At 33.0% G+C, this 17,982-nt stretch overlaps 1 protein-coding gene across 3 annotated transcripts in view; it reads right to left on the bottom strand.

Annotated features, from left to right (window-relative positions):
• The window catches only part of LOC105324995 (large neutral amino acids transporter small subunit 1), a 97,913-nt gene that overhangs the window by 39,735 nt on the left and 40,196 nt on the right, over positions 1–17,982 (bottom strand). For 2 of the 3 annotated variants that reach the window (XM_034445883.2, XM_066076334.1), the window contains 2 exons: positions 13,491–13,614; positions 5,461–5,564 (listed from right to left, as the gene is read on the bottom strand). In XM_034445883.2, the coding sequence (XP_034301774.1) occupies positions 5,461–5,564; positions 13,491–13,614 (228 nt within the window). The remainder of the gene's footprint in view (positions 1–5,460; positions 5,565–13,490; positions 13,615–17,982) is intronic. The other variant, XM_034445885.2, reaches the window with a different exon arrangement.

Genomic DNA, 17,982 nt, shown 5'->3' with positions numbered 1-17,982 from the left:
TTAATAAAATATACGTTGCCCATAGACTTCAATGCAAAATTCAAGGTGTAATTAGTTGGACCATAATTAAGATTTTGAAAATTCCTTTGGTGGAGTATTTTTATTTGATAACACCTTCAAAATGATATCATGATTAGGAATATCGGACCATTCATCTATTAAGTACAAAATATGGTCGTTATACATCGAATACCTTAAAGAGTGTTTTATATTTGAAACATTTGCAAAAACTCTTTATTAGCTTTACTTTTTAAAAACAAAGTAATGGTAATGGTAATGCATTACTTTACTCATGTAATGGTAATGTAATGCATTACTTCAAGAAAATCAAGTAATGGTAATGGTAATATAATGCCCAAATTCATGAAGTAATGGTAATGTAATGCATTACTTTACAATGTAATTCACCCCAAGCCTGAATTGCTAATGCAAAAGATTGTAAAATCAAAAAAATGCAGATGATTTCTGGATTTTTTAAAGGAATTTTCGTTGATTATTAATTAATGAAGCTTGGTTGAAAAAAAATAAAAACAAATTGGTAATCTTCAAGTACCAATGATATTTAAAATATATAAAACAAAAGATTACTCAGTATTATAACCCAAAAAATCGAGTTTATTATTTAAATATAGTAGTAGAGATAATGGAGATCAATGAATAATATCAGCCATATAATGAACCCCCTTCCTATTTCCAATTCCCATTTTAAAGGCGTTCAAAATATCCTGGTCGCAATATAATACTATAGCTGTGATATACCCCCCCCCCCCCCCCCCCCCCCCCCCCCGTTCAAATTCCCTTTGGAGAGGGGGTTCAAAATATCATGGTCCAAGCACTAACCGGTAAAATCAGTTCGTTTGTCCAAAGTTTGTTTTGGTTGGGTTTCAAACTTTATATTTTCTATTTGATTGTATAGATGCTTTACTTAGTACCAAAACCTGTTAATAAAAACATGATTGTTTCAAAACATACTTCCGCCATTATGCGTCTAAAATATTTCAATGGGGTCATTGGGGATCCTTTGGACTGGAATGACTGATTGTAGACAAGTGTGCCTCTTATTCTGGGTTAGATTGCATCAGTGATGAGTACATGTGACTTTGGTAGGAAGACGTTCATTTAATTCAAGCGTTTGAAGAAAGATGGAGTCTTTAAAAGTCGAGACCGAGCAGAGCGAAACATTAGTCATTACAGGACGAAGAAAACGAAGCACAACAGATGAAGATAAGAATAACATTTTGGAGGAAATTATTTAATAAGATCCAAGCTGTGTTTGGGGGGAAGGGGGAAATAAATATCTTGAAGACTACCTCCGAGAGAAAATAAATAGTTTGAAATTGTTTAAAGAGAAGAATAAATTTTGTTAATTGTTTAATGTGTTATGTGTTTATTGATTCATTTGATATGTTAAATATTTTAAACTGACTGTCCAAATGTCCAGTGATGTTTTTTCTTTTCCGTGAAGACTGCCATTGGAAAGGGGTTCAAAATATTATGGACGTGATATAATGACCCCCCCCCCCCCCCCTCCTACTTCCAATTCCCATTTGTGAGGGGGTACAAAATATCATGGCCGCGATATAATGAACCCCCCTCCAATTTCCAATTCCCTTTGATGAGGGGGTTCAAAATATTATGGCTCAGGTGAGCTAAAAAACCAGCACAATCCAGCTTCTAAAGATTCAATACCTAAATGAATTGTTAATACTATAAAGATAGCTTACACAGATAAAAGTTTGGAGGGGGTGAGAGCACACAATGTAAGAAGTTTCTCATCATCTTGGCCACTGTTTCAAGGAACACCCATCGAAGACATCATGGAAGCTGCATCTTGGAAATCAGAGAATACTTTTACATCCTTCTACATGAGAGATATGTGTAGGAATGCTTCCTTTGGAAGAGCTGTGATGGCAGCTGCTCACTCAGAATAACCCTCAGAGGTAAGTTCTTTCTTATCTTTCTTTCAATTTATAAGACATTTTCGTTTTGGTGAGGCACTTACTTACTACACCCACCTTTTAGCTTCAAAATCTGTAGCTATCGTAAACTCTAATAGGTAGGAATGATGCGAAGGAAATTACAAATTTCCCTTGAGATAATTATCTCCGAGCATCATACTTACCTGTTAGACTCCCTCCCAACCTCCCCACTTGAATAAAGATGAGCATGCGCTGGAATAGGGGGCGCTGTTAAGGTTTGGGGAGTGTTTAAAATTTGACTCAGGGGTGGTAACAAATTCCGGAATGTACGATGGTTGTTCGGAAATTATTGAGACAAAATGGATATTTCCCTTCCTAAGTGACGAATTAGGGTGAAAATTGGCATGAACATTTATGAAACCTTAACAATTAATTAAACAAAAAACATTTAAAAAATGTTCAATATTTTGTTTTCAACGGTAGATAAACAAATCGGTGTCGGGGTAACCGGCGCAAGAATAAACTCGGAGAATAATAAAACTAAAACATCGTCTATCTACGTGGCCGCAAAGTAACAGTTTATAATAAAAGAATTCAGATTATATATGTTCATTTTGCTATTCATCGTGACGAACTTTTGATCAATTTTCACTTCTGTTCGAGTTGAAATATGGATATGGTACAGATATATTTACCAAGCAATAGAAATCTGACAACGACTGTAAATTGAATTTTGACGGTCAAGGCGGCGCAGCAAATATACATCAAATTGGTGGAAATTTCGGAAAAAACCTTTTCAGGGCACCCAACTGCTTTAACAAAAAATATACGATGGCAAGGTATAGAGGGCTTCAGTTTATCGTCTTCTTTTACTAATCGTTTAGCTATAATTCAGACAAAGTAACTAAATTTCAAGTACTTTTCGCACACTAATGATGTCAACAGTTCTGAAATATGTACACAGAATGACTGTAGGAGACATTTCACAATTATTTGACTTTTGGTTAGAAATAACCCGATTTCTTCCCAAAAATCAAGAATGGAGAGAATATGTGAATGTTGACATCTTGTAATGTAAACAAAAGATGAGAAATGAAGAATTAATTCTAATATCCCTTTGTTTGTTTGGTGTTTAAAACATAGGATCAATGAGAGGCGTTAAAATGACGTTGCGGTAAGTTTGCGGTTGCGCCAGGTCACTGGACGAAGGCAAGATGGTCCGTTTACCAGGAATGATCTAATCATGTTATGGACACGAAACTTTTCACATTGATAAACTCTATGCTGGTGTACGTTTTGGTGAAATTTCAAGGGTTTCTTTTTTCCCCCAAGGAAATAAGAGTAAATGTCTCAAAATTTTCCGAACAACCCTCGTATTATAAACTCTAACAGGTAAGTATGATGCTCAGAGATAATTATCTCAAGGGAAATTTATAAATTACGTTAGGTTTTTAACAATCTATTTCTAGACATGTCAAAAAATTTTCCATCAATGCACTTCTCATCAGTAAACATTCTTTCCATTTTGTTCCTTTAATATTTCGGGTTTTGACTTAATCTTACAAGACATTTGTGAGATAACAATAACTTTATTTCATATAAAAACCACAGAGCAATGAAAAACTTTCCAGATTTATTAAGCACATCCATCCTTTGAAATAGAGGGGTGTTTTAAAAAGTGATTGCGCTTGACAGGTGCATAATGTAAAGATACCCAAGCAATGTGCTGTGAGGTGTCACTTATCCTGTCTAATCACTGTCGGTAATATTTAAAAGGGATTTTGGAAGTCACAGTGTTTATTCAAGCTACACATGGGTCTAGCAGAGAAAAAGGTGTGACACTCAATTGACAGGCATAATCTTTCTATTCTTTTAAGCGGAGTCTCATTAAATTTTACGATTCAGTTAAATTAATCAAAATTTATAGTTAAGCAGTGTTTTGTAGTAAAAACAGACCATCCAGATCCGAAACACAAAATTCCGGATGTATGAGTCAATAACATATAAAAATCTGTTCTTGAACATAATAATATGTACACTGCAGCATTCAGATATTTAGCATTAAGATATCTGAAGCCCCACTGTATTACTACTGAGCCCCTACCCTACCCCCAGGGATTATGATTTGAACAAACTTGAATTTACACTACCTGGGGATGCTTCAATACAAGTTTTCCGACAAGAATTTTGAAAAAACCCTTTGTATTCATGTTGTGTAATATTTAAGAATAGAAGTGATTCCATCAAACTATGTATCAGTAATAGAAATATTTCAAAAAATTGTATGAATCCAAGCAATCATGAACTCTAGTCTCGTTCAACCATCTGCTGTCTCCATTGCTACCTAGAGGTACTCTCTGCCAACACCAGGTCACGTGATAACTTGATGATGTGACCTCTAAATATAGACTGACTCTCTGCTTGTTGGAGATTTACGGAGACAGCCAATGGTTGAGCGAGACTATATTAAACTCTTGCGTCGGAATACATATAACTGAAAAAAAATATCTTAATTGTTCGTACTATTTAAACTCTGACTATTTTCAAGGTATTTATAAATAAGTTTCCTTTTAAAAAATGCTTCAGCATACATTACATCGAATTTATCGATTATTTTTGAGAACTTATTCTTGTCAGCGATGATGATTTGTGCTTCGGTCCAAACACTGTTTCATTTCTAGTTTGCCAGAAAAAAATCAACTCCCAAAAAGTATACAGACAGACAGACTGGAACCAGATAAAAAGTGATCAGAAAAGTTCACTTGAGCCTTCAGCTCAGGTCAGCTAAAAAAGGACTGACAGACAAGTCATAAACACTATCCATCTGGCAACTTGTTGTATGGAGCATAATAAGATTTCTGGTGTTCTTTATGCTTTCTTAGAGATTCTGCAGGAATGTGATACTTTTTTTAAATTTGTGGAATATTTTCTCCAGATCTGTATTTCTTAAGAAAAACAATTGCTGTTCATGATGGTGCATGAATGACAACTTCAAAGCCTACATAAGACTACATGCAACAATAACAACAGACTCTTATCAGTTTTAACACCACAGGGAAAAAATCTACATTACAATATTTTGGGGATAATAGATACATTAAATACAACAAAAAATTAAACATAAGGCAAAATTATGAAAAAATAGTTTTCTGCATTCACTTTTTTTGCATGCAAAACTGAAATCTATTATCTAAGGACAAATTAAATTTTCATAAAATTCTATTCAGCTGTTTAAGAGAATCAAATTGCATTAACAAAATGTTTCCAAAGCATATGAATTTTCTAATGACCGAATTTGTAATTTCAATAGGTGTCCCAGAAAACTATAGGAATAGACTTCTACACAATGTGTTATTAAGGCCCACTTAAATTCCATGAATTCTGTTCAGTGATTTCAGAGCAGATGCTGTTTCAGTAATGTAAAATATGAAATCATGGCTGAACTGCAGCAATAATATATAAGCAATATAGTTTACATGCAGACATGCAAGCCAGTATACAAATGAAGCTCTCAGTATATAACTCGATCTGTAAGAATTACCTGGACATACTCAGAGCAGTACCATTCATTGTGCCTGTGACAGACAATGCTATTAGCACAGGCATTAACCATGCCATTATACCCATTGTCCTTTCCCCAAAAGTCTGAAAAAGACAAGTTTCTACAGGTCAACATCATATTCTTGAAAATGTAATTGAAGATAAACACTACCCACCTTGAATTTAATTGAATACATTATCTATTTCTTATTATTTTTTTCATATGATGCAGTTAATGTTTGATACTTCTAAATACAAGGTCTGACCTTGTCCTATTCTAACACAAATAGTAATTTTTCTTCACTTTTAAAAATGTTTTTCTGAAAAAGTATAGTTTAGAGAAATTAATTAAATTTATATATGGTCAAAAGAAAAATGTTTACAGTGCATTTTAAAACCATTTAGTGATTGAGAAGAGAATGAATTCTACTACAACAAATTGTTGACAGTCTTAATAATAGGACCTGATAATTGGAATACTTATATATCAGTCCTCTTAAAAAATATTAAAAAAATATCATAAAACTATCATTATAGCTTTTTCGGTTGAAAAAACCTATTGTTTTTGTTCTTTTTAAGGTCTTCCGTTTCCAGCGGAAACCCTTGTTGTTATTGCTTTGTTTCTTTTTCCCTATTACTATTTTTTTTTCTTATGCATTTTTGTGCAGGCAATTTCTCAGAGATAGCTTAATCAATTTTCACAAAACTTTCAGATCCGATAGATGTTCATTTAAACTTAATAGTACATATACATATTTTTTTTATTGATGATGTCACTTCCGTTTTTGACATTTTAGCGATTTTTAAAGGGTCAGCTTGTCCTGGAAACTCCTCCTAAACCATAAAAGATATCAAGTTCAAACTTTCAGGGATTATAGAAAAGAGATTGTAGATGTGCCATTCATACAGTACCCGCAACGTTATTTTTTACAATCCTATCCTATCGTATCGTGTATCAATCCTATCGTATCGTGCGTGTATACTGTTCTATCGTGCGTTAATGCTATCCTATCGTGCGTGTATACTGTTCTATCGTGCGTTAATCCTATCCTATCGTGCGTGAATCCTATCAGGTTTATCGTTTAATTTCAACAATTCTTCAGTTTATCCTATCTTGTTAATCGTTTCGTGCCTTTTCATAAGCAAGTAAATTTATAACTAAGTTGCAACTCGTTCGGTGCGCCGTATACGAATATTTATCGAACAAGAATTGTAAAATCCTATCCAACATTCCGTCAGGATACTAATTTTTTAGATCAAAATTAACCAATATTATATGTAAATCAGATCTGTTAACATTGAAAATGAAAAACGAAGTTCATCGGAACAAGGTAACATATTTACCTGTAAATCGAATATATTAAATCGTACGCAGAGTGTATACCTGCGTAAACATTAACTTGTATGCAATATAATTTTGTTGCATCGTATTTTACAGAAACAAAACTATTTAGATCAAAATTAACCAATATTATATGTAAATCATATCTGTTAACATTGAAAATGAAAAACGAAGTTCATCGGAACAAGGTAACATATTTACCTGTAAATCGAATATATTAAATCGTACGCAGAGTGTATACCTGCGTAAACATTAAGTTGTATGCAATATAATTTTGTTGCATCGTATTTTACAGAAACAAAACTATTTATGATATAATTTATATTTAAGTAAAACCCGAGTTGTATTTTGAACCCGTAATTTTCCGTGTGATATTTGATTTCAGGCTGAAATGTTCTCGGCAATCAGCTAGGGTGTGTGGAAATGAAATCAATGTTAACAAATCGTACGCGGAATGTGTATCTGCGTAAATATTTATTTAACCTGTCTGTAATAATTCGTTTTTAATGCATTATTTTCTTATACAGAAAGAAATTAGTTATGATAGATTTTATATTTACTCTATACAAGAGTTGGATTTATATAATAATTAAACCCGCTATTTTCCGAGTGATTTAATCTCGGGCTGAAATATTCGCGGCGATCGGCTATAAAGTGTTCGGTAATGAAAACAATTTTAACAAAACAGAAAATTTATTGATCATTAAAGCTCATAATTTTAGTTGAAAAAAAAAATAACTGGTCATTTTTATACATTCTATAAATGATGCAGCGATGATTAACAACTCGGCAATTGTTACTAAAAATAAATTCCACGTATATCTTTATTTGTACGTGTTCTCTCTCAAATTCTGTCATTATCATTTTGTTTGTAAATATCGTTTAAAGCGATCATACGTTTATCATGAACATCGTTTATCCTTTCCTATCATGTATTAATCCTATCATATCGTGCGTGTATACTGTTCTATCGTGCGTTAATCATATCCTTTCGTGCGTGTATACTGTTCTATCGTGCGTTAATCCTATCCTTTCATGCGTGAATCCTATCCTATCGTTTATCTTGTAAAAAATAACGTTGCGGGTACTGTATTTGTCTGGCTCAAAAGACATTAAAGCTAGCCTATTGCGTTTCATAATTAGGGGTTTTAAAGGGGCTAGAAATCCAAAACTTCTATCATATATTTATATCTCAAAAAGGACAAGTATTTTGAAAGGCAATAAAGAGAAGAAGATGATGTTCTGAACAACATTCAGCCTTAAAATTAAATAAATGGCCTCAATAAGGAGATAATATATCTCAAGAACTGTAGCATATTTCACAACACTTGTTGAGCAAGATGTGTTTAGAATCAAAAGACCCTTAAATTAGGGGCCAAAAAGGATCTCATACTCATCATCCCCAGTTCTTACTTTTGATACTAAATAACCTCAGACCCTTTGAATGACATCTGTGCCCCCACTTTTAGATCATGTTTGGTTTTCAAATATTAAAGTCAAGGTTTTATTTCACACTCTGAAAATTGGACGGAAGACATCCTCGTTGCTCGCAATGAGATCATGAGTAACGTTAGTTCATTATTATTTTCTTCTCGAAAAAGTTTCATTGGCGATTTTTTTTGAAACAGAAAAAATGTATAAAAATTTAATGTTTAATTATAGCAAATCTTTAGTTCTCCTGTATGTCCCCTTTTGGACTTCCTGTTCATATACTACTTTACTTATACATGCAAAGTAAAAAAAAAAGGACCCTTGTATGTATTTTATTTTTTGATTATATCATTAAACTTAAATATTTTGAAATAGATACTTCATGCTATAATAAAAAATATTGTAAGCAACAACTTATTTCAATCTCTTACTGTTTTCAAAATATTAGGATTTCAAACTTTGAAAAAAGGGGGAATGAAAAATATAACTATCAAATTTTTAAAATGAGGCATGTTAAATGTTAAAATTATCATAAGTAAAGGCCGAGGTTTTTAACCGGGTGGTTTACCTCAGGTAAGTTCAGGTGGGGGTGGAGCATATGTTGATAAAGGTGTGAAGCTCCGAGGGAAACACACTCGCTTGTGTATACATGTCTATATACACGGGGTGTTAAGATGCTCTCAACGGAGTTTTTTCGATGATCTTGAAAAATATTGTATTTATAAATGTACTTGGAAAAGCAAATTGTCAATCGTTGAGATGAATAAAAAGCATGAAATAACCACGTGCAACATGGCCAAAATCTTTTGTTTGTTTAAACAAGTTTCTGACAGGATCTAGTGAGAGTTTATCGCAATGTTTTAAGCAATATGTTATCATTGTACCGTACTCAAATACTAATGCAACACTTATACAATATATGTTTGTATTACTTCTCTGATCAGCTGCTAAAGTGCACGATTCTACCTGCTGCGCATGTTCCAGAGTTGTCTGTACTTGTTTCTTTTCCGGTTTTGGTTGTGAAAATTCGCAAAGAAATATGATAACTAAAGTTATAAATCATGGACGCAATATTTGATTTAATTAAATTCTGTATTCTCAATTATTCACAAACATCTTTATTAATAAAAGAAAGTTCTCATAGATGATCGGCGCAACGTGATTTTGACAGACTGCAGGTGATCAGTGCGTTTGGTGTGGTACATAAACCAAGTATGTTATTAATTTTTTATTCACATCTTTCACAATTTTCAAGAGCAGAAAATTCAATTTAATTTAATCGCTTTCAACAGTAGTTTCTTTTTAATATGTTTAACGGTGCGACCGTTGGGGCGAGCGCAGCAGGTGATCAAAAATGAATAATGATAAATCAATAAAAATAAAAGTAGTGACGTTAAGTACACGTAAATGAAGAACGCAAAATAAAATAAATATACCAATTTTCCAGTAAATTTTTATTATTCATAATTCATAAGATTTTTTATTTATTTATATACCAATCTGATTAAAATCAGATCTTAATAACGCTCCGAAATTCTGATAGTCGCTGAACAAAGTGTAGCGACATCAGAATTTGTCGGAGCGGATCAAAAATCTGATTTTGATCAGATTGTTTATATACTGGTCGCACGCCAGTATAGAATTTATCCCAGATAAAATGTTGTTGAATAATAAAGATTTTAACATACTGTTTTAACATAATATTTCCTCTTTTCTTGCAGCAGACATTTTTCTTAAACAAATAAAAATTGACTTATCACAGAATCCCCCTCCCCCGTTTAAATAGAAATCAAATTTACATATAAAAAATTTGTTGATCACATAAGGAAAATGGATCCCCCGGTAGCATGTTATACCGTAAATAGTAGTGAAAATAAAGACACTTTTGAGCAGCTAAAGAGCTAAAGGCATACCACGCACTCCCCATTCCTCACCCTGATTAGAATTTTCCTGATTTTGAGAATTTTATTTTTCTTTTTGCTTGTGAAGATTTTTTGAATGATGTTGCTACGCCCCATTTAAAAAAACGCTCCTGGAAATTACCGTAAATACAGTAAATAAAATAAATGTGAGCATTCATCCAAATGAGAGCAAGTTACAGCTGTTTCCTATCTCTGAAGAAATGTCTCGATTCGTTAGCTCTGCAAGATTTTGAGAAGATTTTGGTATTTATATTTCAGCAGATTTACAATAACTACTTAGAGTTGTTTCCCCTTATTGTGACGTCAAAGTTCACGTCCGTCAAGTGTAGTCTGTCTCTTTGAAAACACAATAGAAAAAACTACGCGAAAAATATTGATTGTTTACTTAAAAAGCATGATGTTCTGGAAATTACACAATTTATCTGTTTCTCAAAAGTTTTACTTTGATTCTCGCGAGATGGTATCCAGTCTAGTGAGATCGGCCGACATTGAGGAATTGCATTGAAGGTCGAAATTTACTGACTCCGAAAAATTCTATCGGATCAATGTGCAAGAAATCCATTGTGACGTCACTCGAAAGGACGATAACTCCGTTAGTCTTAAAAGTAATGGAAATTGGCGTTGTGTTATTTACAATGCATGTACATACTGATAGTCTTTTATCTTGTTCTCGTGAGAGTGTGAAATGGGAAACCATAATTACAGGGAACTACTGGGACGATTAAAACAAGGCATTACTGGTCCGATTTACTGACGCCAAAAAAATCTGTTGAATGAATGTGCAAATAGTCCGAATTTTCTATTCACACACGCCTTGCTGCGCTCGCTATTATAAAGACATGGCGTTTTATCGTCATGGTATCCATCTAAAGACAAAAGTTAATTGCACAATCGTCGCGTGGCTAGACATGGTATACACAGGATGAGTAAACGAATGTCAATCATTTTCTAACATCCAATCTGGAGCCTCAATTCAGTTGATTGACAGGGGCACACTGACAGGTAAATTTGAAGGCAGTGCTTATTTTCTCTGTCTTTAAGACCTTCTTATTATTGTGCTGGTTAAGATTGTTCTTATTTTTTTTTAATTTTATTTTATTCTTCCTAGACATGAACTTTGAAGCTTAACATCTTGCTCATTTCTTAACCACTTTTGCTCAAATCTTCAGGGCTAATACACTTTACAAAACACTATCTAAAACATTTCTATTTAGTAATAGGTAGGGGTAAAAAGACAGGATTCCAAAAAGTGCGAAAATTTAGACCTTTTTTTTCTTTGTATTATTTATACAAAAAATGTTTTGTTAAGACATATAGTCATTACACTGCAAACATTTCATATCTTCCTAGGTTCTCAGCTGTGTGTGTTGTACCTTTACATAACCTATTCCTCGCCCGAGGAGATCAGCCCTGGCTGTACTACTGCACCTTGGACTGAAATGTCACACTTTCACTGGTTTAAACACGACACGATTGTCGTAAATACCTCTATGTCCATCTGGTGAGATTTAATATTCAACAGTATGGCATGTTGCTTCACCTACTCGTCTCAACAATTCATAATATTAAATAAAAAAACCCCGCATTCTGTGAGTTCTTAAAATATTTGGATTAGCTGCCCTTAAAAATTACTTTTAAATCAAGAATAGTTGCCCTTTAAATTGATGTCACATTGCTGTGTCTGGAGCAGAATAAAATGGCAGGGTCAAGATTTGCTCAAACCTCTGTGGAGGAAAGGGAGAAAAAGTTAAAAATTAAACAGCAACAAAACATAAAACAAAAGGCCCAGGGGCCACATTGCTCACCTGAGCAACAATTAACATTTAAATTGACATTAACTTTTAAATTCACTTGCCCTTCGGGCAAATCAATGTAAATCAATGTAACAAGAATGTCATATGGAACGACTTACCTAAAGTTAAACGCTAAGGTAACAGAAGACTGAAGAGTTCCAATTCGGAAAGGATATTGATTTTATGATAAAAACTATTTGTAACCAAAACAAAAAACGTACTTCTAATCAGAAATTTTACTTGCCCGATCGGACAAGTCTACCCAGAGTTTCTCTTGCCCGAATAGAGATTTTACTTGCCCCGGGCAATCGGGCAACCGTTAATGTCGATCCCTGATATTTTAAAAAATTTTCTCTATATATTACTATGTAAAATTTCATCCCGCCATTGAGGCCCCGCCCTACCTCTAGGGACTATGATTTGGCAAACTTAAATTTACACTCCCTCAGGATGCCTCCGCACAATTTTAAGCTTTTCTTGCCTAATACGTTTCAAAAAAGAAGATTTTTAAAGATTTTCTCTATACATTCCTAGGTAAAAATTTATCCCCCATTGTGGTCCCGCCCAACCTTCGAGACCATGATTTGAACAAACTTGAATTTACACTATCTGAGGATGCTTCCACTCAAATTTGAGCTTTCCTGGCCTAATAGTTTTTGAGAAAAAGATTTTTTCAAGATTTTCTCTATACATTCCTATGCAAAAATCAATTCCCCCATTGTGGCCCCATCCTACCCCCAGGGACTATGATTTAAACAAACTTGAATCTACACTACCTGAGGTTGCTTCCACTCTAATTTGAGCTTTTCTGGCATAATAGTTTATTGAGAAGAAGATTTTCTCTATACATTCCTATGTAAAATTTCATTCCCCCATTGTGGCCCCACCCTACCCCGGAAGAAGATTTTTGAAAAATACCAACAAATTTTCAATAATTCTAAATTATCTCCCCTTTAAAGCCGACGTGGCCCTTCATTTGAATAAACTTGAATCCCTTTCACCCATGCTTTTTGCCAAGTTTGGTTGAAATCTGCCCAGTGGTTCTGGAGAAGAAGATGAAGCCCTTCTGGCTAACTTTTCTTGGGCCAGTGGGTTTTTTTTAAATTCAAAATTGCTGGAAATATCAATACTAAATAATGATTCAAAAAGTTGTTTTGCATAAATCCTTCCTGTAGTGGTTGATTTGGGTTTTTTTAACTGCACGGGTATGACTGTATCAACAATAGGTTCATTCCACTTCTTTTATTCATGGCAGTCATTGAGAACAAATATAGCACCAGCACTACACCAGTTTTTAAAAAAGTTTCTTAATAAACGTAAGTAATACATTTCTTTAATTAGAGTTTATTCCCATTATATTTTCCTGGTGAATAATGTTCTATCTCTGTGTTTCACTTCGTGTTTTGATGAGCAAATTCCAGTTTTTTTCAATTTATTTTACAGTATTTTGGTGTATGAAAATGGAAATCTCTGGCAGTGAACAGTGTTTAATTTCAATATAGCATCTATAAAACATTTAATTGACATATTAAATTCTACTTACCACAGCTACAGCTGGGGACTGAAGCATCTCCCCAGGACTTAAAACTCCCAAATATGCTACGTTGGCAATGAGATATGTGACAATCACCAGTGTCATGGATATCATAATAGCTCTTGGCAAATTTCTGAAAATAAAGAGTTACCACAAGGTACTGTATAACAGAAAATTAATTTGCAAAGTTAAAAATGACTATTTTCACGAAAATGCAATTACATTAGCAAATTCAACATTTAAAGAATGAATCTCAAATTGATTAAAATACTTTGAAATTTACTATTATCTGTACATTAAAATCTTTCAGCATCATGCATTTTTGTTTGGATACAAAAGCCTTATAATTATTAAATAGGAGAATTAGACCTTTTTCCTCATTTTCTCATTATATAAATATTACTTAAGGTGGATACAATCATAATAAATTTCTTATATAATTTGACTTAACAACATTATTTTCATCACCTCCAAGACTGACCATATGTAAACTATGATTATAATAACCCTCACATCACACCTTACATTACACCTTATAATAATCCTTAGTGTCTTGAGTGAATTATAAACAGGTTTTTTACAAACACAATAATCTAAAGAAAAGAAAAAAAGTTATGGAGCTGAATTAGACAAGGCATCACTTACATGAGACCACCATTATCATATTTTATCAAAATCAGAGTTTATGATCTACAAAATTTTACAATCCAAGAAAAATGTTTTCTAAATCAACTTCATAAAATATAGGGGATATCCCGGTAATTCTGTATGGACATCCGAATAATTAGGTCAGCAATATTTGCATAGATTTAAAAAGAAAAATTGATCAATTAGCATTATTTTCTGTGTACATTTGTTACATGTTTCCTTTTTGGGAGTTGATTTCAATCAACTCTCCTATGCAGTTACTCTTGCAAACCGAAACTAAAACAGTGTTTGGACCTAAGCACAAATCATCACTGCTGAGAAGACTTAGTTCTTGAAAATAATTGATAAATTTGATGTAATGTATTCTGATCAGAAGCATTGTTTTTCAGGAAATTATTTATAAATACATTGAAAATAGTACAAACAGTTGAGGTATTTTTGTAGTCGAATGTATTCTTATGCCAGAGTTCAATATTGTCTCATTTAACCAGATGCTCGGCTGTCTCACAGACAGCCGGCCATCTGGTTGAGAGTTCAATATTGCTTAGATTGATACAATTCTCAGAAATATTTCGATTACTGATATGTAGTTTGATGGAATTAATTCCATCTTTAAAAATAACACACTAGATTCATGAGGGGTTTTCTTGAAATTCTTGTCGGAAAAGTCTGAGAATTCATAGTGTAAAAAATGTGCGTCATTCAAATACATATAAGAAACTACTTGCCATACAAAATAACATATCGTTGATTTTAAAATAAATAATAATCAATATAATTAAAAGTCCTATCAGTACTATGATTAAAGTAACTGTTAAGATGATTTAATTTTCACAAGAATATTCTTATTTACTGACTATCGCAATTCTTGTTTGAAAGTATACACTTCCACCAATATAGCAATGCGTAGAGTTGATGGCACTATTTGATGAAACAGTTAAAGTTAAATCTTTGTGCCATTAAGGTGCAAAAGGCCAGTTTTCCGTGGTGCTAAGCAGATGAGAGTCATTGACTCCCACTGGATGGGACACCAGTCCATCGCCAGTTAATATCCAGCGAAAGCTGGTACCATGGGTGTCACAGCACTCTTTGGTACACGGACCGGGTCCCTTTCCATTGGGAAATTTAGCGACATATTTTGTCAAATTGGGAAAATTTAAGATACTTTAATATATCATCAAAATGCCTTCTGTATTAATAGCAAAATCTGTTGTTCACTTCTTAATTCAAGTTTTACAGCTCACATGATGTTCTCATGCAGGAACTAACCAAGAGTAAAAAGAAAACACAAAAAAATAGGGAAATTTTCAGAATTATGAATTTTTTTTAAAGTTTTATTTATACATGTTGATTTACAAATTTGCATTCTTGATCTGAAATTTTACAGTGGTCAGGAAAATAAGAAGACTTCGTTTTTTTTCACATGATTGAAACATGTTGATTTACAATTTTTTACATCAAGGTAACCCACAGATAAAGATTAAAAAATATTTCCAGAGACATATATAACAGAGATTCTCAACCCTACCAAGTTTCGTGAACTCTCGCAAACCCTATTGTTTGTAAATCTTGCAATGCGAGATTAGCAATGGCCGATAGCGGTATAGATGTAAAAAAAGCGAAGATGGGTCTATTTTCGACCATTTAAAGACTAAATTGTTGATTGTTTAAAAATTATCGTTAATTGGGTTTCTAATAGATGTTCCCCATTGTAAATAATTATTCTTTAACCACAGCCAAGTATCGTGGATATATCGACAATTTCATTGAACTGGTCAGGATGTTGTACAAACATCAATTATATCGGCTCTTTGAAGATTTGATGGCCAAGCAACAGGTAAGGGTGTATAGTTTGTACTAATTTTTAATCATGAAAGACAATAACTTCTTAATTAGCCTCCTAATACAGGGTAATCACATCTATATTGATGTTATATGCATTTCAACACATACCATCATCATGTTTAAGTCCGATTTTCTCTCTTGGGGTGATGATATAGATTTGGATGCTTTGCTTGGGGATTACACAGAGGATGATGCTGAGACCCCATAGAAAAAGGCATAGAAAGACCATGCAGGGTCCTGTGCCCAGTGTGCAGCAAGGTCCTTAAAACCATTGCTGTTTTCAGAGGCCATACATCAAAACATCATGCGGGATTTTCACAAATATTAACTTGCGATGAAAATATCATTTACCGGGTACACAAATGTACCCCCCCCCCCCAAAAAAAAACCTGATTAATTACATTGTAAATAGTTGAATGGGATTATAACATTTTGCAAGTAGATGTAAGCACAAACAGAGCTCTTTTTAAATTCATTTTCAATTTAATATGTGTGATGTGAAATAGCGTCGAAATTTTAACCGTCGAGATCAATCTGAATACATCGTCTAATGTACAAACTTTTAGTCATTGTGTTGAAATCGTTGTGAAAACTATGAGTCTAAAATGAATGAAATTCATACAAATAAAAATCTAATAATTCCAAATTGTTTGCAGTTACATACACTCAATGAGAGAGAGAGAGAGAGAGAGAGAGAGAGAGAGAGAGAGGGAGAGGGAGAAACGAGAACTTGTGTGTTGATTATATTACTTAAATTAAAGTTTTATCACAGAACTATATTATTTCGCTTTAGTTTTCTATAAGTTGGTCATTTGAGCGGGATTTTATCTCAGGACTCCATGTACTTCGCCTGTCAATCAGTTTAAGTATAACAGTACAGATCATGCCATGTGACACGTGCTGCTTGGCTCCTCCTATATGGCTAGAAGAAAATTATCGAATGAAAACGTTTTTGTTTTATGTTTTCTTAAATCCCTATTAAAAAGAGTATTCCTAATTGAAATTATTCAACAATAATTTCCTTCCGACTACATGACTCATGTACTGGCAATCAGAGTCTTTTTCCCTCGTTGTCGTATTATTTTTGTTACTAGATAAATTTTTAATATATTTATCACTTTTAACATTCATTTGTTGATTACTGGGTATTTTTCCATGTCCTGTTTACAACAAGTATGTGTGTAAAAATTAAGGTAAATAAAATATAAACAGGTCAGTCAGAATTTGTAAAACGTCAGCTAAATCGCATGCATACAGTGAAGAGCTGACACTTGTTCAACAGAATGATAAATATTGCCATTAAATGCTATTGACTTGTGTATATCCAGATGCGTACATATCGTAAGAAATATGTTACATGTACATGTTTAGGTTAACGGAAAAACAAAAACTAATAGTCATATTTTGACTATACATGCAATATCAGTTCAGATTATACAACAAGTGCAGAAAATCATAGAATCAATGTTTAAATGGATAAAAATTTGTGTCAAAAAACTATATAACAGTTGATTTCAAGATTTTTTATATGAAATTCATTGTTTATCTTATCATTAACTGTGTGTAATTTTACATTGTCTATTCACTAAGGGAATTTGATCAGCAATAGTACTATAGACGTACGCAATAAAGAATGATCATACGAATTATGAATAAAGAAAAAGAAAGATGCTTGTAAAAATAACAACTAGCCGAGAATCAAGACAACAATAAAGGAAACTTAAGAAATATCGGAATAAAATCGGGGCAATTTTTCATAGCAATTTTAAATGGATTAGAAATATTTAATGACTTCAATTCAAGTACATGTATAGAAATAAAAACTGAAGATGCCTTGTAAAATTATCGACAGCTCGTTGAATTAAAAATATATCGGATTAAAGTCAAACAGTTCTTTTAATCTATCTTAATGATTACATTTATCTAAAATTAAATACTAAAAATAACAGACTAATCAAAATGAAAATTACCCCCGCTTCCTGGTTGTCACTGAATACACAAAACGTAT

Source organism: Magallana gigas, chromosome 2 (assembly GCF_963853765.1).
Source record: "Magallana gigas chromosome 2, xbMagGiga1.1, whole genome shotgun sequence".
Classification (NCBI taxonomy): Eukaryota; Metazoa; Mollusca; class Bivalvia; order Ostreida; family Ostreidae; genus Magallana; species Magallana gigas.
Note: the sequence above shows the minus strand (reverse complement) of the source record. Positions and strands in the feature narration are given on the sequence as shown.